This window comes from Manis javanica, chromosome 3 (genome assembly GCF_040802235.1).
Source record: "Manis javanica isolate MJ-LG chromosome 3, MJ_LKY, whole genome shotgun sequence".
Lineage (NCBI taxonomy): Eukaryota > Metazoa > Chordata > Mammalia > Pholidota > Manidae > Manis > Manis javanica.
The window spans coordinates 212,036,291-212,060,460 of NC_133158.1; the positions used below are offsets into that span (position 1 = coordinate 212,036,291).

General features: G+C 41.0%; 1 protein-coding gene across 17 annotated transcripts in view; it reads left to right on the forward strand.

Moving 5' to 3' along the window:
* Window positions 1-24,170, forward strand: part of MSRA (methionine sulfoxide reductase A) — a 357,530-nt gene that overhangs the window by 18,407 nt on the left and 314,953 nt on the right. Inside the window, exon 1 of one of the 17 annotated variants that reach the window (XM_017661338.3) lies at window positions 16,427-16,878. The exons of 14 other annotated variants lie outside the window; for them this stretch is intronic. In XM_017661338.3, the coding sequence (XP_017516827.3) occupies window positions 16,866-16,878 (13 nt within the window). In that variant the 5' untranslated portion in view covers window positions 16,427-16,865. Of the gene's footprint in view, window positions 1-16,426; window positions 16,879-16,968; window positions 17,156-24,170 lie in introns of those variants that run through there. 2 more of the 17 variants (XM_073232772.1, XM_073232768.1) reach the window with 2 other exon arrangements.

Consider the following 24,170-nt stretch of genomic DNA (forward strand, 5'->3'; position numbering starts at 1 on the left):
TTAGCCAATACATTACAATTCATATTTTAATATTTATGGAAGAGAAGTCTTTCTACAAATATGTAAAAATAACAGTGAGTGAAGGAAATGGCTCCCAGTGTGACAGAACAAAATATCTTTAAAACATCTGTAGTTATCTCCAGTTTCCCCAAGGTTGTGTTTACATAAAGAAGACATTGTTTTATGTTCTAGAATCAAGAGATGATTTTATGATTTAACAAGTTCCACAAAGAACTTCTGTAAGGTTATTGGTGCCAGCATAACGACCACGGAGATCACACAGCAATATCAGCCCCTGGATTTATTGAGTTTGCTCTATTCCTTTAGTATCATTCATGTCTTTCTCCCGAGGGCACCACTTTCCCCTCCTGACTTAATACCGCGATATGGAAACTCATTTATGCTGCGTGCACAGTGCTGGCAAACGAATGCCTGCTTACTACTTACTTCTCGTTTCGTCGGTGGGGACTCTTCATAGAGCTCTGCCTCCGTACAGACAGACGGCACTCAGAACCGTATTCTCTAGTGAGGGGCAAGCTGGGGTGGGTGGGAAGCGCAGGCATTTCGTGTTCGGGAAGTAACTTTGAATTTCATGTTCTTACCAGCTATGTGGCCTTGAACGAATTTGTGTCAGGTTTTTCATCTGTGAAATGGCAACAGTGGCATCTGCCTTAGATGGATGCTTCCAGGCGTAGATGAGGCAGTGGGCAGGGAGGGCGGCATGGCACCTGGCTCCAGGCAGATGCACAGAATGTTTCTTTTGCGGGGTGTTGTGTCCACTGGGAATGTTGAGGGACAGCTTACTGCCGTGTTGCCTGCGTTCTAGAAAATTGGCTGATGGCTATGTTTTAGCATGACAGTCACTGAAAGAGCTGCAGTGGAGGACAGCAAGGCTACCAAGCCACGGTCCCATTGTGACCTTGAATTCAAGGTAGTTTCCCTTCCTGGCCAGCCTTCCTTTCGGAGGGCTTGGCTCCTGGACCCACCTGTCAGGCAGGGAGGTGGGCTGTTACTTAAGCCCATACTCCTCTCCCCTTTTGGGAAAGAGGCTCTTCCATATGACCTGGGTGGCCAGCGTGGTTGTGCATCGACTCAGCTACCATTTTCCTCACTGCCAAGTGACATCCTTCCTGCATGCCCCACTCGAGTGTCTGTGTTGTTACTAATTTTTTGACTTTTAGGCTGATTCTTTAAAGGAATTAAACGCGACCAGTTTCTGTCAAGAACAGTAGCTTAGGAAATGAAACACAGAAGTTTTTTGATTGAGGACTGACGCAAGCCATAGTAGGAAAATGTAGTTACTGCTTCCCAATAAGTGTACTGTAACCTTTTTTTGGAGGGGGAGAAATGGGTGCAATGAAGACATCTGCAGTTTGGAAACTTCCTTTGCTCTCTCCCAACCCCCATTCTCAGCCAAGTGTGAGCGTCTGTCTAGGCGGGCTTACCCACAAGCCCAGTGCCCTAGGCCGTGGAGGTGGGGGCCCCTCGTCTGGAGCTGCTTGAGCCCCCCCCCTCACCAACGGCCCCTGCAGGGGCTGCCCCCGCACTGCTGTGTGCCAGGGTGGGAGTCGACCTCTGGGCTGCGTCTCCCTACCAACGTGTGGGTCCTCTCTGGAGATGGGAGCTGGGAGCTGTGCGCTCTAGAGCTCACGGGACCCGCAGTTGCTCTGAAGCTGCTGCTGCTCTGGCAAAGGACTGTTTTCACAGGGGAGGAGGAGGTTCCACGCAGGAGGCTGAGGTGGCCTGGTCCTGGCTGCGTTCAAGGCTCGCAGTCCGCTTCTGAGATCCCGCTGCCGTCCTGCCCCACCTGCAGCCTCAGTGTGCGACGCCGCCTTGGAATCTTTGAAACACAAACCGAATTCTCCGTCTCTCTGGTTCTCTCTTTCTCTTTCTGATTTGGCCAGTTCATGTTGGATTTTTGCCACTCGAAAGCAAACTAATAGAAGTGCCGTCCTTACCTTTAACTCTGGATTTGGTTTGAAGGGAAAATACAGGGGTATCAACCAGAAATCGGGCCAGTAGTCTCTAGCGTTCCACAGAAGCCACACGGAGAAGGCTGCAGTTGAAAAGGCAAGAGGCCCTCCAGACATTTATATTGCTCAGTTTTTCACCACTGGTTTCAAAAACCCTGCCCCTGGTGGGGCTTCCTGCCACTTGGGTGCCTGGGAAGCCCACCCGGCTGTAATGGCGTGGATTGCTGTCTGCAAGGCCTTGTCCACGGACGTGGAGCATTCCCGTCCTCCCCCACGGCACGTGACACGTGCACATTTACATTGTAAGAACCAGATAAGTTGTAGAGACTGGCTCAGCAATTTGATCCGGGGCTTACGTCTTTTCTAGAAAAATAAGCATCTCTATTAAACTAGCCACCGATTGTTGCATTCCTCACCAGAAGACAGAACACTTGTAGATGTGTATGTGTGAGCTCCTGGTGTGAACTAACTGCTTTGCTGTTTAGCCCAACTGTTACCAAGTACTGCATCAGAAAAGCTTTGCCTTTTTCCTTTTCTGACTTCAAAGCCAAGCTTTTCCTGGCCTTCCATATTTGGCAGTTCATAAGTTAATAGTCGTAGGACTCTTGGTCTATGCTGCAACACACACGAGCCACTTAAGGCTTTTCTCCTATGGCCAGTCTTGGTCTGCTCACTAAAACCAAGGTGAGAAACCCCTGTGGCCCTGTGGAATGGCCACAGGGGGTGGGCTCATGAGTTCTGGGGTTTGGCCATGCTGCTAATTCGCTGTGCAACTTTGTGCCATTTACTTACCTTCTCTGGTGAGCCACCATTCACTTACCTATAAAAAGTGCTTAAAGCAAAGTTCCTGGAGGTTCTTTTTCCGTTCATGCAGTGATTTTGACTGCTTTCTTTGTATTATGCTTAGCACTTCCTCTCTGCCCTTCAGAATTAACCACCTTTCCCCAGACTCTTACTAACTCTGGCTCTAAGCCCTGTCTTTCTTGTTGCACTTTCTCGTTGCACTTGGCTTTTCCTCCATTTTTCCCCCTCTTTTTCCCCTTGAGGGGAAGGCAGAGAAAGAAAGGGAACGAAGGCCTGCAACATGGTTGCAGTAGTTATGGCTTTTGTGGTGGTTTATTTCTCAATCTGGGTGAGGGAACTTCGGTGACTGTGAACCCATCTGTCTGCCTCTGAACTGTCAGTATTATTATTTCATTTTGATAGGACAGCTTCTTTCAGATTAAAAGAAATGTGGTTTCTTCTTGAAATTTCTTAGATCTCAGTCTTTTGTTCTATTTCTGAATATTTGAGGGTGCAGTCGAAGCAAATCCATAGACAGTTTAGAAGTAGAACCACACTGTGGTTTCCTCATAGAGCAACGGTTCTTTCCCCACGGCGTGCACGTGTCTTACCCTTTGTAGACGGTTCAGTTCTGTACCAGCCCGCAACTCCGTCTCCTACATGTGAAATTTGCCGATAGCTTTCCCTTCCGAAGACTAGGCTCCCCTTTCCCCATTTACTGTGTGCCAGGACTTCCACAGTGGCCACCTAGCAAGCCGCAGTCCTGTCACTATTGGTCTAGAAAGGGAAGTAGCACATGGAATGCAGAGGCAGGTCGGGTTGGTGCTGGGGAAATGCTTGGGCGAGATGGCACAACACAGACTGGAGCAGAAGCGGTGCTGGGTGGGGTGGGGCCAGACACCAGGTCAACACAGCAGGAGGTAGCAGACCTGGTCAGGGCTGCACACAAGGTGCAGTCTGAGGGCAGTCCCAGGCCACCATCAGGAAGGGGTCGATCAGGAAGCATCATATGAGAACCAGCACAAAACATGGCCAGTCTGCATGAGGCCCTGTAGAGGAGTCCTCTGAAGCACTGGGCACCCCTTTGGTAGTCTGAACCTGGCAGAGTGACTATGTAACCCATTTGCCACTTGGGGCTACCTGCTCTTGGCTGAGACCCTGATTCTAGCCATGGAAGTCTCTAAGATTTCTCTAAATTCTAGAATGTGTGTGTGTGTGTGTGTGTGTATGGGACTCTTCTGTTCTCATGGTTACCTCGCTTCTAGGCTCCTGCATTCCCAGATACTATCTCTCTTTCACGCTGAATTGACTTCTTTGGCATTATATCTACCAAAACACCACTCATAACACAGATAGGAATGTCCTAGACTTTACTAAAGATTGAGCAGTGACGGAGGAGGGGAGGGGCTGACTGCACAGAACAGCAAAGAGGTGAGATTCCTACCTTGGACACTCCTCCTCCAGGCTCCTTCTGGCCAGCCCTGCAGTCCTGGTTTCTCCCTGGCCCTTTCTGGCACGAGTGCAGCCGTGTTCCTCTCAGGTTCCACTCACCTCCTACCTTTGAGTTCCAGGTATACAGCTTTGTAATTTGACATGTATATACACTGCAAAGTGATCGCCAGCATGAGTCTAGTTACCATCTATCACCATGCAGTTGATCCCCTTCACCCATGTCACCCTCTTGCCCCCCAGCCCTTTTTCCCTCTAGTAACCACTAGCCTGTTCTCAGTATCTATGAGCTTATTTTTGTTTTGTTTGTTCCTTTTTTTTAGATTCCACATATGAGTGAAATCTATGGTGTTTGTCTTTGTCTGACTTACGTCACTTAGCATAATACCCTCTAGGTCCATCCATGTTGTCACAAACGGCAAGATTTCCTTCTTATTTATGGCTGAGTAATATTCCATTATGTATATGTACCACACTTCTTTATCCACTCACCTATTGATTGCTTTGCTAATTTCATATCTTGGCCTTTGTAAATAATGTTGCAATGAATATAGGGGTGCATATATCTTTTTGAATTAGGGTTTTCATATTTTTCAGATGACACACATCTTTTTGACATGGGTTCTGGCTAATACTCATGCTGTAAGGGCCTCACCTTATATTTCAAAAACCATATTATATTTTCCCACACTGATGTAGGATTCACTTTTATAATATTAGAGCTAATCTAAGTAGGAGAGAGAATGGGGAGAGGGTGTAGTGATGAGAGACTGGGTTTGGAGAGCTCTTCTTTCTGCTCGAGGTTATTTGTGAACCCCCTTAGGTATGTGCTTTATTAGTCTCCCCCTCTCCCACTCCCCACACTAGACAGTAATGTCTTTGAAGATAAGGACTGTTTCTGCTTCATTATCTTATCCCTGGAGCACCTAACAAAGTGCTTTGAACATAGTAGGTATTTAGTAAATATTTACTGAACAAACAGATGTGCTTACTGTGGTTCTGATGGATGATTTAAAAAGTTAATAATTTTTTCTCTTACGGTATTTACAGTTGTCAGGAAGACAGTAAAGTAGATGAGAATAATTAAGGCATGAACCTTGCGTCAATGATTAAGGGTGAGTTTATCAAGAATTTGCAAATGCTTAATGATATTTACGGTCAGAAGGTTATATATGCAGTATTTAAAATTTGGACTCCTATCCATTTTATCACTAATTCAGATGTATTTTTTTTCCCAGATTAAAAATGAAAATGTAAAGGCATACTTCCAAGGATTTTTAAAGGTCACCAAAGATGATTAATTTGATTTAAGCATCAGTAAATGACATTCTAATTTTAATAAGTTATTCTGAACTTAGTACATCTAAAACTCAGGTTAGTTTGTTTTCTGACTAATTATTCTAATAGGAAGACACTTTCATAAGTAGTAGGATAAAATACCATTTTTTGATATGTGGCACATTTCCTTATACTTTAAAAATCTCTTGAGTATTGTAAGGGAAATTTAATCCATTTGATTTTGATCTAAATATAATTTACTCAGAATAATGGAGAAATATTTGATATCCAGAGAAATCTATTGGTGCTCTTAAAGCTTTCCTCCTGGGACATAAGAAATCACATTTTTCTAAGAGTAAATCATAAACCTACAATGTCTAATTTTTCTGCTTATTTAATGAAGCCTGAGTTAAGCATCAGTTTGAGCAGTCCAGATAATTATTTTTGTTTTTAATTTTTTGAGTCTTTCTTTTAAAACCATGCACAGGAAATTTTCCTTGAGGAGGTTTTCTTTTTTTTTTATATTCTGACAGTTTTATCTGCTATCCTATTTTTATTCAAACAATGATTTTGGGAGATTTAAGGTAATAAAACAATTTTGATGTCTGTGGATTAATGGTGTCTGTATTCAAGATGTTTCAGACCTGTCAGAAGCCTGGATATGGCATTTGAATGTATTTCTTAATTTTAATTTTAAAACACTTTCTCTGAGAATTAGATACCAGTCCCAAGTGAGTATTTTGAATTTAAAAGAGGAGGTTTAGGCCAAGACACAGCCGAATTTCATACTCTTGGACAGACCTGAAATCAACTTACAAATAAAAAAAGAGGTCATGATATCAGTATTATGTTTTGGAATGAAGCGTGGAAGAACCTGGCGACATCAGGTTGGGTGGCCACCCGGGGACCTGAGGGGTGGCTGTCCCGGTTCACTGCGCCTTCCGCCTCTCTGACTGTCCTCGAAGGCTCGTCCAAACTTCCAGGATCGACTTCCTCTGGCCCCCAGTCCGGCTCTTCCTGGGGTTGGCTTTGTGTGTTTGACCTGGGCCTTAGCTTTGCTCCTTCAGGGTCCCCTTTCCCTGAAGCCGGCCTGAGGAAGCCCTGGCAGGGGCCCTGCTCTTGCTCCGCAGCCCTCTGCTGCCCCCTGCTGCCCACAGCGAGTGGCAGTTAGCCCTCCGGTCCCAGCTGGCCCCTGGCACCTGACGCCCAGGTGCCGCAGTCTGCCCCGGGCCTCTCCTTCCTGTAGTTCAGCAAACAAATCTTCCTGAAATAATCATTTCACATGCGAATCAAGTCAGTTGTAGTCGTTAGGTGCACCGACTGGAGACAGACTGCTTGGGTGCAGTTCCAGCTCTGCCATTTATTAACTGTATGACCCTGGACAAGTTGTATGGCCTTTGACAAGTTAGTTAAATGCTGTGCCTTAGTTTCCTAGCCTGAAAATTGGACTGATAATACCTTTATGAGGTAGGTGTTACTGTCATAGGATTAAATGAAATAAGATGAGGAGTATTTAGAACACTGTCTGCCACATAGTAAGTGCTAAATAAATATTATTATCATGCCCCTCCACTACCCACCTCCCTGATTCCCCCCCACCACCTGCCTTTTAGGATTTACTGTAGACCATCATTTCCAAAAATGTGGGACTCCTAAAACAAGATGTTATTAGATGGTCGAAGGGCATGGCATTAAATAACATGGACCACAGTGAGAAAACTATGCCTTTTCTCAACTTTCCATTTCTCTGATTATATCAAGGCTCAAGTGTCAGTTTGGTACTAAAATGTTTTTGAGCTTTCTCCAACACTTTTCAACCTCTCTTTTTAACAAAGATAGAACTCAAGCTTAGAGACGACTACAGGCTTTGACAATTTAATAACTCATTTTTATAGTATTTCCTATACTACAGAAGTACTTCCCATTTCTGGCAAGTGATGCTGGTTTTCATTTTAGAGTTGTGTCATCAAGTTTCCTTTATAAAATTTCCTTTAAAGATGAATCTAGATTAAAAAGAAAGTTTAAGGAGTGTTAAGTAAATAATAAACAGATCATACCATAATTTCAAATATGGCAAAAGTCACGAACAGGATCGTCAAACGAGCGAGTTTTGAGGAAGCCCCGTGGCAGAGCACATGCCTCCGCCTCCCTGGGCGGCCCTCCTCTGGCCGGGGACCCTTTGTGCTCTCCCTGTGGGCCTCTGTTTTAGGCACACTGCCCCATTGATGGCTAACATGTCCTAAGCATTTCTGCCTTTGGATTTTTTTCTCAAGGATGCCCTCTAGGTTCCACTTTGTGATTTTCATTCATCCTTCAAGGCCTCATTTAAAACCAGCGTCCTCTGTAAGGCCTCCCCAGACACCGGGCTCTGGTCTAATCTCCTTCCTCCAGATTTTACCAAGTTCATTGCATGCTTCACTTATGCAGCAGTCATTTGTTGGTGTATGACATCTGCTATTTCCATGTACCTGTCCTGTTTCTGCAAGTGGAAGAGAAAGACCAGAAGCTCCTTTAGGGTGGGGACTGTGTCTTAGTCATCTCAGTATCCTCATCAGGGCCTAATACAGGGCCTTGGATACAGTAAATGTGCTAAATATTTTGTTGTGTGTGTGTATTGAAGTACCGTTTATATGCCATAAAATTCACCTGTGTGTATATTTTGGTGGCTTTTTTTTCCTTTCAGCAAAGGGGATATTTAGTGGAAGTGGAGGCCTTGGAACCTCCAGATTATTCATTCAAGTCAGCTGCCTCTAATCCTGCATGTTAAATCCACTTGAAAAAAAAAAAGCTAAAACACATTTCTGATTTAAAAGTAAGCATTTTAGTATAATAAAGAATAACAAGCAATATTCATCACGTCTCATTAAAAAATACATATGTATATTGAAAATCAAAATTGTCAAGCAAAAATTATAATTTATTTTAGGTTCTGATATAACTGTATAGCTATGCCATTATATTTTTTAGTGCATGGATGTTGAAAAGAAGGATCTTTCCACCCTCAAGTTCATTAGCCTCTTAGCATAGGCCCAAGGTATCCAAGATATATGAGATTGGATAAGTTTGTATTTGTGGTTCTTTACATGATCCTATCAGAAAAATGTCTTCTTTCATGATTGCTTTTACATGTGCTTGTGTGTGTATTTCCTTTTGTTTTGAGTTGAAGTATAAGTGGCCTATTAGTTTCAGGTGTACATCATAATGATTCATTGTTTTTATACATTACAAAATGATTGCCATGATGAGGCTGGTTACCACCTGTCACCATACAAAGATATTACAATGTTATTGATTATATTCCCTGTGCTGCACTTTCCTCCCCATGTATGTATTGAGGGATCATTTATATATCATTAGCTTTACCTATTCTGAGTGTACAGTTTGGTGATTTTAATAAATGTATACAGTTGTGAAACCATCAACTTGGTCCGGTTTGACACACTCTCATCACCCCTCAAAGTTCTTGCTGCCCGTTTGCAGTCCAACCCCTCTCCTGCCGCAGCCTGGGCAAGGGTTGGTCTTCCTTCTGTCTCTGGAGGTTCATATTTTTAAAGGTATTTCATAGAAAGAAAATATAACAATGTGTACTCCTTTCTGTCTGGCTTCTTTCCTTTAGCAAGTGTTTCCAAGGTTTATCCATGTTGTTACTTGTATTAGTAATTCATACTGTTTTATCAGTAGTAGCATAGATCCCATTGTGTTTATGCATTTACCACTCGGCAGGCTTTGGTATCGTTTCCAGTTTTGGGCCCCTGAGAATAATTCTCTGATGTGTGGTCATGTGAAGGACTTTGTGTGGACATGTTTTCTCACAGGTAGGCCTAGGGTGGACGTTGCTGGTTCCTCTGGTAAGTATGATTGAAGTTTTAAAGAAACTGGCAGACTGTTAATCATTCTACTTTCCCATCAGCCGTTAATGTGGGTTCCCGTTTCCAGCATCCTCACGGACACTTGGTATTATCTTTTTCCTTTTAGCTTTTCTAGTGGGTGAGGGCTGAATCAGGGGTGGCTCTTGGATTTTTAGGTTGAACAGTTGAGTGTTTGGTACTACCATTTAATGGAGGCTAAAAGAGGAATGACCTTTTTTGAGAAAAATGAAGGTTTCTGGTTTGGCCAGGTTGAGCTTGAGGGGCCTGTTAACCATTCAGAGGGACTATTAAGTAGGTAGTAGGAGCTGTGAGGCCACCCGTGTTCATGCCGTCTTCATGACTCCATTCAATACTGGAACCTGGAATAGATGCTTCAATTTTATCTACTCTCGTAGGTATGTATCTGATGGTCTGGACAAATCACATAATGTCTTTTGATGTCAATTTCCTCATCTACAAAGTAAAATTATACTGTGTTGCTCCAAAGGCTGGATGAAGAGTGAATGAGTGAGGAATGTGTAAGTTTATTTTCATGGTTGTTACTATAAGTGCATGATCACCTTTTTTATTTCATTTTTTTGTTCATTGTGAAGTCTAGCCTCATACTTTATATATAAGCAGGTGCTCAGTAAGTGCTTAATAAATCAGTGAATGCAGATAATGATTAAGGGTGTGATGGGAGAGAAGGGAGAGAGAGCAGAAGCAAGAAAGAAAGGAGAAGGAGAGAGAGAGGTGGGGGGAGAGAGAGAGAGAGAAAGAGAGAGAGAGAGAGAGAGAGAGAGAGAGAGAGAGGAAGAGAGAACAGATACAATGTGGATTAGCCTTAGGCAGGCTGGCCATCACACTTCCACATTTGAGCTTTGTGGAAAGGCATTTATCTTTTATTTTATGATACCAGTAAGGAATATGGAGGAGTTAGGATTTGGAGAGATGTTTAAATAATAATACTTAGACCATGTAAAATCTGGTATTTTTTGTGTCTTATTTAGACTTTAAGCTTCTTTAAGGGCTGGAGTGATTTCTGATGTGCCTCTAGATTTCCCAGAATCTTTACTTACTGCTTTAAAAGAATGATAACAAACTCAACAAATATGTGCAAAGTGAATGAACATGTTTAAAAAACTTCTCTTTTCATTCTAACTCAAGTCAACATACTTGACTTTTGGTTGGTAGATGACTTCAGGCTGTTTCTTTCCTGTGTCCTAGCATGTTGTGGTCATGCTTCTGTCATAGCTGATGTTTCACCTGTAGCTGGAATTACTTGTTTATATACCTGCTGCATGATGGCAGGGGCCCTATAACCCTGGCAGGTGCCTGGCACATAGTGGTTGTTCAGACCGTGCTTGTGGGAGTTATTCCTGAGTGGGTGACTGTATTCAAGACTTACTGAGTAGTTAGGAAAGAAGGCCAGAGCTGTGCTCTTTGGAATTTCAGATTATAGATCTAAAGATCCACGTCTAAGGAGGGAAAGGAATGGTCTAATAACGGTGTTTTCCTCCATTTTCTGTCTTGTGGGCAAGGTGGATATATCCTCAGTATGGTTAGGGAGGAGCTCCCATTACTGTCTTAAATCTCAGATAACAATATTATATTAGCCCCTGTGGTAAAGATTCTGAGAGGGCCACAATCTCAAAGTTCTTGCAAGGTTAGATCATTAGGGAGTATTTTCCTAGTTTACTTAAAGGATCTTAAATTTTTTTTTTAGAAAAACATCTTTTGTAAACAAAATCTTGTGTGACCCATACGTTTAAATCATAAAAACAGAACTACTCTGGCTGGTGCAGGGGCGACGTTCCCTAACTTCTGCTTATCTTTTCTTTGTCCTGTGAAGGCCCTGCAGCATCTGGGGTACTCCAGGGCCTCCCAGAAGTGAGTTTGAGGAACCACAGGTGTGGAGGAAGCCTGCAGTTGGGCGGCCTGTTTCTTCTGCTACCCTCAGTAGATTTCTGATAAGTCAGTAGAAGGACATAACCATGCTACCATGGACTTCAATGCCATATTGAAACTTCTAAGAACCGTGCTGATTGTGCTTTCTCTCTGAGAACTTGAATCAAAAGAAGGTTTTGAGGCTACCAGGAAATCAGATACACAGTACACACGGGAAGGGAAATGCCCCACATTTGTGAATTTGCCATGGTGAATTTACAGCCCCTTGGGCAGTATCCCTTGTGGGTGCACAGAGTAGCGTCCTGGCCAAGTGGCGGCTGGGAGAGGGAAGCACAGGGAAGTGGAGTTGCGTCGGATCCTGAGTTAGCTCTGAAGAGCTCAGTGAGGTGTGGGGAGAGGAGACTGGCTAACGTGTTCAGGAGGCTGGCTGTCAAAGCTCTGAATTCACTGGGGCCTGGCAGTTAGGGAGGGAAGACAGAGGGACTGGGAGCCCTACGGAGGGCCTGGCAGTCCAGGAGAGAAATACTGAGGAGTCAGAAGCGACACAGCAGGCAGAAGAGAGCCGTGTGTGGAGAGGGCCAGGAGTGCTGGAGTTGGCCGGACTGAACCCAGAAGTCAAAACAGTAAGGCACTAGGCTCAGCTGGGTGGATTCCTGAAGCAGATAAGGTTTTAGCTAATGCACACGATTTCCTCCAAGAGGCTAAAAGGGCTTTTGTGGGTTTATCTTGAGATGTAGTCATGTACAACTCCCAAAAATACTGGAGAGATGGACTGTAACTATTTTTATTGAGATACAATTCATAATAGCATAACATTCACCATCTTAAAGTAAGTATACAATCCAGTGGTTTTTAGTGTATTTACTAGGTTAAGCAACCATTACCACTAACTCCAGACGGTAGCTTTTTGCCCCTTATAATCACTGATGGTCCCAAGGGGCCCAGGAAACTTCTGAGGGTCACCATGTATCAGAGGACATTTGGATCCCATGTCCACCACAGCAAACACCTTTTGTTTACTCCAAGGACTAGTGAACAGTGATCTCAACATGAGGCCTCTAGTCTCTGCCAGTGGCCCTCACCTGGACGCAGTCTTGGCCTGAATCCTATACCCGCGCATGGGAGGCACCTACCCTGACTAGGACTCTGTCCTGCGGCCTCTGCTGGAGCAGGGGGCGCCAGAGATGGTAGGAGCAGGTGGGGCAGGTCTAACTGATTTTCAGGTTTAAGGCTTTCCACATGCCTAAACACACCATTGGGGTGTCGGTTTATCTGTTCAGGTGGGTTCCCCACAGCAATGAGGTCAAACCACATTCGCTTCCAGTTATTTTTACTGGACCCTTTATAGCCAGCTGGGGTAGCCTGCTCGCTGGTTTTGCTGTTGTTATGCTCTTGCTTTCCTTTGTTTTAGGGGTCTGAGGACACAGGGCATTTTGTCCATTTCACTGTCAATCACCACATCTTTCCCTTCACTCTTCACTCTCCCAGGGATTCTTTTTGCCACACATTCTATTTGCAGTTTTTCAAGCAAGCGTATGAAAGCTGCCAGTGTTTTTGGGATGTGCCTGTACTCGTGCAGTGGGCCACCGGCATCTGGTGCAATGGCCACCCCTCCCCTCACAGAGGTGGCTGGCCAACTGGGGATTTCCCCTGCGGGTACTGCCTCCCAAGGCCCTCCTTCAGTCTTCTGCCTTGGCAGCCAATTGTTGGTTCACAGCCTCCTCAGGAACTTCCCAGGTATGATCGGAGACTGGCCGCCATGCACAGAGGGCAGGGAGAGACAGAAGGAAGAGGCAGGACACTCTTGATTGGCAGGTGGCAGGTTTAATAAGCAAGGGAACCTACATATGAGGCTTGTCTTGTGTGGCTCCAAGATGAGTAGATATCTGCACCTGTCCGTGGCATTAACGGGGCTCAGTCATGTGCACCGTCCACATTGTCTGAACACCACATCGTTATCTCAAGGCTGTGTCCTTGGGGCAGCCTCTGGGGGTGGGGAGGGCGACCAGAGCCCACATTCCAAGGACAAGGGAGGGGATGAGGGGTATCTAATTGCCGGGGTCCAGCTCACTGGACAGCTGGTGGTCATGTCTTCTCTATGACCTACCCCAGTCAGATTGCAATCCTTCTAAATTTATTGAGGCTGGTTTAGTAGGTTAATATTATCTGTTCTGGAGAATGTTCCGTGTGCACTGAGAAGAATGTGCATTCTGCTGTTACTGAGTGGAGGACTCTATTGATGTCTGTTAGGTCTAGTTGCCTTATGATACTATTCAAGTCTTCTGTTTCCCTGCTGATCTTCTATGTAGTTATTCTATCCAGTATTGAAAGTGGAGTCTTGAAGTCTCCAACTATGATTGGAGAATTGTCTGTTTGTTGAATTGTTTATTTCTTTCTTCAATTATTTCATTTTTTGCTCTATGTATTTTGGGGATCTTTTGTTATCTGTATATGTATTTATAATGGTTGTATCTTTTTGATGAATTGGCCCTTTGTTCATTACAAAATGTCTTTGTTCCTTTAGTAACAATTTTTCTCTTAAAGTCTATTTTGTCTCATATTATGTAACTAGTACAGTTCCCTTTTGGTTGCTATTTGCATGGTATGTATTTTTCATCCTTTTACATTCAACCTGTTTGTGTTTTTGAATATGAAGAGTGTCTTTTGTAGACAGCATATAGTTAGATTATTTATTTTTACCATTCTGCCAATCTCTGTCTTTTAATTGGAGTCTTTAGTTCATTTAAGTTTAATGTACATACTGATGAGGTTGGATTTATTTCTGACATTTTGCTATTTTCTCTATGTCTTCATCTTCTTTGTTCCTCTGTTTTTCCATTGCTGAGTTCTTTTGTATTAAATATTTTTCTATGGTCACATTTTAATTCTCTTATTTTCCTAGTGGGTTGCTCTGGGAATTACAGTTAGCATCTTAATTTATAACAATCTAGTTCAGATTAATACCAACTTAATTTCAATAGTATATAAAAACTTTGCTCCTGTACGTACTGTTCAACCCCTTTTTTATCCTGTTGTCACAAATTGCATCTGCATACGTGTGTGCCCATTATGTAGATTTATAATTATTGCTTTATGCTATTGTCTTTTAAATCAGATTGGAGAAAAAGAGTTAAAGACTAAAAATACATTATGCTGTCTTTAATATTTGCTTCTGTAGTTTCCTGTACTTGTGCTCTTTATTTGTTCATGTAGGTTTGAGGTACTGTCTAGTCATCTTTTGTTTTAGCCTGAAGGAAATGTTCCTTTAGTATTTCTTTTAGGACAGATTGGTTGGCAATAAACAATTTTTGCTTAGCTGGAAATGTCTTGATGTCTCTTTGATTTTTGAAGGATAGTTTTGCTGATACATAATTTTTGGTAGATGTTTTTTTTTAGTCTTTCAGCACATTGACTATGCCCTCCCACTGCCTACTAGCCATCATGGTTTCCAATGAGCAATCAGCTGTTAATCTTATCGAGGCTCCCTTGTAAATGAGGAGTCACTTTTCTCTCGCTGTTTCCAAGATTCTCTCTTTGTCTTTAGTTTTAAATAGTTTGATTATAAATTGCAAATCCACTGTCATCCTGCCCATGTTTCACCATTCCTATTTGAAAGGATATCAGGAAACACTTGTTAGTGCTTTAATTCAACCCTAATGATAGCTCCGTGGCATCTCTCTGATCTGTCAGCTCTGTGATGTAGTACTGTGTGGTTTTGTTTTTCATAATCATATTTCACAGTTTTATAGAACTTGAGAGTGATATTTATATGACCTATCACCATAATTTATTCATCTATGGTCTATGTTGAGCACCTGCATATAAAATGCACCATGCAGGTCTCAGTTTTCTCAGCTAAGTGACACACGGCCTGCCTGCGAGGCTGACACATTTGGCTGTAGAAGATACACACTCAAATAACTACTGTACAAGTAGAATGAAGGTATACTGAGTATAAACAGAGTATTTTGGGAGGATGGGGGAAGTCACTGATTTTTATATTTGATAGATGAGCAAACTGAGGAGTATATAGATTAAGAGACCTTGAGGTTACATAAATTAGAAAGAGCCAAAGACTAGAACGTATTGTATCATTTTTTTCTTGTGAAAGTGTGGTGGTGATTCTCGGGTGTGGCTATTCTGTATTTTCAATACTTGAATGTAAAAGTGAATTCTTAAATGAAATGGCAGAAACTGATTCAGCAGAAGTGGATGCTGTTGGTACCAGAATTTGGGCACCATACCACTGTCTTCTGATTTCAAACGTATTACTTGATACACAAAGGACAGGTAAATGTGTGAAGCACAGACTGGCCATTTTGTTTCAAAAGATGTGCATACTACAAATAAGAATAAACAGCACTTGTTTATAATGATTAGATTGTAGTAGTATGAGTTTAGTACACAAGTGACTATGTTGGGACTGGGGGTTCAAAATATGAAAATATAGTCAATTTTACTAAATCCACCCTAAGGTTTTTCTTTCCCTTTTAGTCAATATTTATGTTTTGAGAGGAATTTTCTCCCCCCTTCATCTCTAGTAAAATTTTAGATAGGTACAATTTATATGAGGGTTTTCTTGATAATAGCAATTGCTGATCAATCAGAGCTATGCTCTTCTCCCATAGGTAAAGCATGACTTATTTGGGCATATAGTTTTAATTTTAATCTGCATGTCTTCTTTTCTATTATCCCATGATTCTTTGCAGCAGGGCAAGGAAAAGCAAGTCTTATAAAAAGAAATACAGTATGTGGTGCTTATTCAAGTTACATACATTTCTTCTCACAGGAGAGAGTTTTTGATTTACTGCAGGTTGTGCATATGTCACATATGGACATTTCTAGGGAACAGATTCCTTATCGCTGCACAGTGAATGGCTTCTAGTACTCCATTATTGCTGCGGGAACATGTTAGTAATGATTATGGAAGGTAGGATACCATGAAATCTGTAAGGTGATTTGGCAGAAGTCGATGCTGTTGGTGCCAGGATTTGGGTACCGTACCAGTTTCCTGTTTTCAAATGTATTAATTGATCCGCAAAGGACATCTTTTGGAGACAAGAATTCAGACAGACTGGCACAGGCTGGACCTCCGCCAAGACTGCTCGGAAGGTTGCCATACTGGGAGCAGAAGAGGGAGAGAGAGAAAGAGAGAGAGAGACTGGGAGAGGGAGAGAGAGAGGCAGAGGGAGAGCTGAGGGAAGAAAAAAAGGCAAGACTTGGCACTGCTCAGTCAAATCAGCTCCCTTTGTCTGCTTTCTCCGCTTGAGCTTCAGGAAAGAAAACCGTCCTGGGGTACAGAAAAACTCAGAACTTTTTGGTTTTCAAACTTAGAAGGCTTTTTAAGTCTCTTGGGCTATTTGAAAGTGTTGGTACATACAATGACGTTTAGTCACCGGTGTTAAAGGAAATAAAAGCCTTTTTCAAAATGAAGCTTCCACAGTGTCCATGCATTTGGGAAATACTGTATTTGATTTTTTGCATGTATGATTATACCATGAGAGACAGGATTAACATAGAAGATGGCAAGGCAAATGTCTAATTAGCGAGAATATTAATTTTCTGCAAAATAAAGTTTATTCATCAATACAAACCTGCTTTCAAATCCAATCAGACATCCTTCGGAATGTGTTCAGAACGTAAGTTTTTAGATTTTATTTTATTTTATTTTTTTTCCCATTTGTAGACATTCACTTTTCAAGGAGCCTTTCTAAGATTTTATGCAACCCAGCCAGGAGGTCAGAGTCAAAGTTGTTTTATCCATGTGTTTAAGAAAACGTTTTCTTAAAGCAACAGCTTTTATTTCTGCTGCTTCATGCTGTCCTAAACTACATCCCCCAGCAATGAGTGACAACACCGAAGACCAGAAAGGCAAGCTGAAGACACCAGACTTCGTTTGAAGGGCAAACAAGAAATGTGAGCTTGGTCATTATTTTTGTGTGTGTTTTTTTGCTCTGAACCAGTTTTGGGAGGTGGGTGGGGAGGTGTTTATGTCTAAAAGATGTGTGCGATTAGGGAATTCTCATTGTGAGAAGGAAATGATAAAAGGTAATTTTTATGATGTTGGCAGAAATGGCTGAGAATGGTAGAGAATAGGAATCGAAATCTTTTGGATAAGAAGTAGTGAGCTGTGTTTGAAATACTTGGAAAAAGATTCCACTATTTTCAGCTGATTAGATTGTGTAATTAAACGATTACTATAGCCTGGCTCTCTCAAAATGTTTTAAGGAGAAGGAAAACTAGAAAGTTCATCGATTTTTCTTTTCAATACTACCCTGTATTTTACTTAGATACATACTTTATATCTAATTTCTTAATAATAAATACTTCCTATTAGGCCTGGTTACAGCTGAATTGAGATAGTTCTGCTCTTAAAAATCAGCATTATTGCAGGAGAGATTAACTGTAAGGCATGTATTTTTGTGGACCACCCTCATTGTCAGTAAGTATTCTATTTCTAAAGAAGAGAGTTTGAGTTGTAGGATTAGATTATGACTTCCTATAATAATATATTTTCTTTTTATTTTATATACCAAACTCATACTGGAAAATCGTGTATATTCACATAAGTACTAATCATTTTGGGCAGTATAAAAGACTGTTCCATGACCCATGCTTTTGTTTTGAGTATGTGATCATAGATTTGTTAATTCTTCACAGGAAAATAATTTTTTTTCTTGGTTTATAGCTTTCTTGCGCGCCTTAAATAATCAATTGTTTAAAATGGTTTGTATAGTATTATAGTGACACTCAGCAATTCTGAGAGTGACATTTAATATACAAATATGATTTTAAAATATATGAAAACCAATATAGGTGTTTGCCTAGTTTAGTTTAAGTATTTCCTTCTACTTTTTTTTACTAATCAACATTTTGATCTTCAATAAAATGAAAGCACTTAATGTTCAATGTGGGTCGCCAAAACGACAACCTTTGTTTTATAAGCTCCTTTATATACCACCTCGTTGATACTCCTAAAATGGACGCCAAGACATAAAAGACATGCTGATAGGCACTGGAAAGGAGATGTTTGCATGGTTACAGTCTTCCTTTTTGAACTGATCACAGGATCATTCATGCCTGTACTAAACAACAATATATGAAACAAAAAGGAAGTTCAGTAAATAAGTTTAAATCAGATTACATTTTAATACTGACCGTGTTATTACCGATTTATCTACTTTCATTTACTTCTTAAACATTTACCATAACCTCTTTTCATTAAGGTTTGCTAAATAAATGAGTTCTTTAGTGTATTTAAGACCATTATCTCTTAAAGTTAAAAGAATTCTTTGCTAGCTTATTTTATAACTTCTTTGCAGCGAACTCAGTAAGAACATATCCAGATTATTTGTTGTCCAATTATGTAATAAATAAAAATAAGTGGATTAATCAAAACTCTCAGGACATGCCTTAAGAAATATTTAGTTTTCGATACCGGTGAAGCTGCATTGTATAATGCTTATTAGACTTAAGACTTGATAATAAATATCAGCTGTTACACCCAATAAAATTTCTTACTGATATATTCTGTCTGGCCTACTTGTTACACATCTTAAAATGATAAAAGTCCCATATTAAGATGTTGTTAAATGGGTGTAACAGACACTCCTTTGTACAAACTTTTTTTAAAAGGTATGTTTAAGAAATTGTGTTGATGACATTTTCAAACCTTTAGGTTTAACAGAGTGCATGCTTCTTTTTATTTTTAGAACTTTTATTTTATGAACACATTAACAGGTTACGAATAATTTCCATATTAGTATTCATATTTCAAATCTCATTTTAAAGTATATAAATACTAGTGGTATAATTGTAAATGAACTCTATCTCACATATATTCATTGTAGTTCAAATTTTATAATATTGTGAGATAGCATTCTTAAGAAAGAGATGGATTATTATTTAACTGCTATTTGGTGATTACTATTAAGTCTCGTTTAGATATATATATACCTGAACATATAAGCACATGATTCTATGTAGTTCAAATTATATGATATTGTGAGACAGAATTATTAAGAAACAGATGGATTATTATTTAACTGTTATTTGGTAATTACTATTAAGTGCTGTTTAGATGTATAAACCTGAACATATAAGCACATGATTCTATGTACTAGTGCAAATCTCTCAGGGCATCTTAGTCCAGCATTTTATAATTATGCCCTCATTTATTCATTTATTGAACACATGTATCCACCTTCACTTAAGTATGCCAGTATTTTGTTCATCAAGTTATTCTGGGTAACAGGAAAGGAAGCCACATGCATGGATTGGTAAGTAGATTTAAAAGAGATACAAAAGTCTAGATAGAAAAGAGCGGTACTTTAATGAGATTTATTTCAATGAAGTATGTGAACTTTTATTGCATAATATATGTATTATAGAGTGTTGTTATAAAAAATCAGGAGATGAGTTGCAGTTCATATAGCTGTATAAATTCTGTTTCATCGCTGTTTAGGTTGCTGCATCTTATTGTCCAAAAAACTTCAGTTGTTCAAGTCTTCTGACAAATGTGTAAATTAAGCAATTCAAGTGTTGTGAGGAAGAAATGAAATAGGGGAGACTGAACCATTTCTCACAAGCTAGATCTCACGTATGTTAAAGTAGGTATTATTGAATCTTTGGAGTTATAGCTGCAATGTAAAAACTGGCCTGTTTACGAGGGATTTTCTTTTCCTGTCTTTGTTTCTTTTGTGAGAAAGAGGAAGAGGCCAACTCCACATCCATAAGCCGGCCTGGCCTTCAGAGAGTAAGTCTGCCAGGGGGCGGTTTATTTTAAATGGGCCGAACAGTTCCGTCTGCATCCTCTACTGTTTCCTTCTTTTCCTTACCGTTGTTCACTAACATAAGGACTCATAGGCATAATGCATCCCTGACTGTGGGCGTAAGTGAGTATTGAGCGTAGCAGTCTAACTTTATTCCATGCTGTTGTTCAGTAATATAAAAAGAAAGTATAGGTGCGTGTTTCAAAAAAGGAGATAAAAGTCACGTGAGCCAGGGCAGTGAGCCTGGCGGCTGTCATGATGGGCGAGGCCCGTGTCAGGGCTGGTGGCACACGGAATGGTGGTGAGAAATGTCTCAGCTACAGGTGCGCACTGCTGAAGGAATTCAGTAAGTGTGCCCAGGGGGCCTGCTCTGTGCCAGGTGCCATGCTAGATGCAGGGGATACAAAGATATCATTTCTGTCCATTAGGAACTGATAGTCTAGTTGTGGGCAGGGGAAGAGCAACAATAACAGAGACGCGTGTTCTCTTTACAGTCTACCAAATGCTGTCACTCGTTACCTCACTGAATCCCAGGGGCAGCACCCAGCACAGGGCCTTTATATAATGCCACCCAGTGAGGATCCACTGAAGGGACACACCAGGTGGTGAACCAGATCATCAACTTCCTGAGTCTTAATTTGATTAAGAGAAATTTTTGCCTCATGTTGAGGAACAAACAGCACCACACTTACTTTTATCTCGAGTCTGTGCTTCTGATTGTGGGTTTAGAGCGGGTGGAGTCTAGGGAGTGTAGGGCCAGGGTCCTCGTGACCAAGTTAGAGTCTCGCTGGATTCTAGCCATTGGAGACCACATAAAATAGGGATCTGGCTGGTGCGCAGTGGCCCTGACTGCCCATTGGAGGCCCCTCCCCTCCGCGCCCCTCCCTGCTGGCCCTCCGTTCATTCCCCTCTCTGAGTTTCCCCAGAGGACCTCAGAACTCTGGCGTAGGCCTTGGTGGTGGGGCCTAAGCATGGAGAAGACCAGCTGGTTTTCTAACAAGTTTGAAGTCTTTCTCCAGAGCATGGGAAGAAGGCTGAAGGGACTGAGAGAGGGAGTGTGGTGAGGGAAAACTGTGGAGAGCAGTAGGGGCTGCCCCATAGCTGGTTTCAGTCCTGTGAAGCCCTTTACAAAGACACTGAGGGTGGATGTGGGATCTTGGGGAACTGGGCTAGAGTATGAGAACAACCAGCATCAAGAGTGTGATAGTACATTAAGAAGGTTGTCAAGGCCAGTTCATGTTGAACAGCATCTTTCTAGATCTTTCTCCAGGGGAGTCTTGAGGCCCAGGAGAGAGAGGGGCAGAGTCAGGACCATTGTGTATTGGGGCTGTAAGTTTTAGCCCCCACTCCCCTGCCCAAGCTTTGCACCTTGGTCTGCTAGGGTGCAAAGTCACCACAGGTGCAGGTGGTGGCCCTGGGACTAGTAGGTATGGGGGCAAATGCAGGCTTGGATCTGGAATAGCAGGAACGGAAGGGGATCTGGGGCTGGGAAGGGCAGCATTCCAGCATGGTGGGTCCAGGTTGGGTGGGAGATGTGTTCAGAAGGGTTCCAGAGAACATGGTGAGATAGGGAGAGGTGAGTGTATGGAAATTTTGGTAAAGTGAAAGAAAATGTTCAGAGAATACTGATGTTAGAAGTTTATTCTGAAACCCAACAGGTGGTGAATAACAACACCTAATGTGAGGCATGACTTAATTTGGTCATTTGTTGTGCTAAGATTATTTATATTCTCTAAAAGAAGTGTAGAAAAGGTAAAATAAAACTATCTTTTTGTGTTCTGTATTCCACAGTGCTATAAGCATTAAAATTTTCTCTTCTGTTTTATGGGTAAGAATCTCAGTCCTGTATGATTGAATGGCCCTAATGTTTACATCTTGAGGTTTTGTGGAAAATATTTTGGTATTAAAGTTTAGATTTTGAAAAGTTAGTCCCTCTGTAGTGATGCCATTCTTTCGATCCCCTAGATCAGTGCCATTCGTATCTGTTGCCATTAGCCACTGTAAGTTCCCATGCTTGGAAAGATCAAACTGTGCTGAGACTCAGAGGAGTGCTTTATCCTAGTGCTTCTGAAATACATAGTCCTTTACTGTCATGGGTTAGACAGAATGGGCTTGAGAGCCTCACCGGCCTCTGTTTGAATTTTGATGCCATTTTTTACTTGTGGAACTTTGGTCAAGTTTTGTAAACCGAGTTTCTTCATGTGTAAAACAGGTATCATACTATCACCCTCCAAAGTTGTTGGGAAGAAAAATAAGGAAATAATATGCTCAGCTTTAATTGTAGTGCCTGGTACAGAATAAGTACTCAATAAATGGTAGACACTGTTTTTTTTAATCAAAGTTTTTTTAAAAATTGTGGTAACATACATAACATAAAATTTACTGTCTTAAACATTTTTAAGTGTGTAGCTCAGTGGCATTTTTTTAAAAGTATTGTTGTGCTGTCCATCCACAGAAATATTTTCATTTGTAAAATTAAAACTGTCCCCATTAAATAACCCCCCATATTCCCTCACCCTAGTCCCTGGTAACTATCATTCTACTTTCTGTCTCTGTGAATTTGACTACTCTAAGTATCTCATGTAAATGGACTAATACAGGGTGTTTTGTGATTGGATATTTCACTTAGCATTATGTCCTCAAGGTTCATCCATATTGTAGCATGCATCAGAATTTCCTTCTTTTTTGAGGCTGAATAATATTCCATTGTGTGGCTAGACCACATTTTATTTACCTGTTTATCTGTTTATGGACACTTGGGTTGTTTTCTCCTTTTGGCTGTTGCAAATAGTGCTGCTTTGAGCATGTCCAAATATATGCATGAGTCTCTGCTTTCATTTCTTTTGGATATATACCCAGAAGTGGCATTGCTGGATCTATAGGCAGTGTTAATACTCATAGCAGGTTACATTTTAAAAAAACTTTAAGCTGAAATGATGTAAGCTGAATTTGATTTCTAGCATAAATAGTGATATAATAAATAGGAGGTTATAGACTTGACTAATTGCTCAGGATGTCTAGCTTTTTTGGTGGAAATAATCCAAATAGCACATGCATCATCCCAAAGTTACTTTTGCATGGAATGTTTAATTAGGGCAATATTGTAATTCATCATACAAAATAGTATTTATGTATTATCATGAGATATAATAGTCATATTTCATTTTTAACACAAATTGGCTTCTTAGCATTCTTACCATTTCTGTTTAGAGAACTTCCTTTAGCCATTTTTAGTGTAGGTCTGCTGGCAACAGGTCTCTTAGTTTTCCTTCATTGGAGAATGTCTTGATTTCCCTTTTTTTCTGAAGGATATATTTGCTGGATATAGAATTCTGGGCTGGCAGTTCTTTTTTTCAGCACTTGAAAAATTTTGTGCCACTTCCTTCTGATTCTGTGGTTTCTGATGAGAAACATGGTGTCATTCTAAGTGTTTTCTCCTTTAGGCAAAATGTTTCTCACTACTTTCAAAATATTTCTAATTCTTTTTAGTTTTTAAGGAGTTTGATTATGATGTTTCTGCATGGATTTCTTTGGATTTATACTGGACTTCACTCAGCTTCTTGAGTATGTAGATTCATGTCTTTTGCCAAATTTTCAAAGTATTTAGTCATAATTTCTTTTAGTACTTCTTTAGGCCCACCCCTTCTTTCTCCTTTACTTCTGGGATTTTGATGGCATAAATGACATCTTTTGTTGTAGTCCTACAGGTGCTTGACATTGATCATTTTTTAAAATGTCTGTTTTTTCTTTATCGTTCAGATTGGGTGATTTCTATTGCTCCTATCATCAGGTTCAGGTCAATAACACAGGTCTTAAAGATGATCCATATGTCTTTAGAATAATAGATTTTCAGGGTATTAGTGGTCATCTGTGGTGTAGTAATGACAGTACTGGATCACTTACTTAACTGGGTAATCTGAGGAAAATCTCTAAAACTCTAAGGTTGACTTTTCCTCTCAGAAAAATGGGTGTCAAAACACCTAAATCGAAGTCTTGATAAGACTATTAAGTGAGGCAATTTTCCTAAAAGTAATTTAACTGAAATCTATCACACAAACATGACAGAGTTAACTAGTATAGCTGCTTTAAGCATGACTGTGATGGGTAAAGATAATGAATGCACCTGATTCTGTATGATTTTCAGCTATGTGTGACTGTGG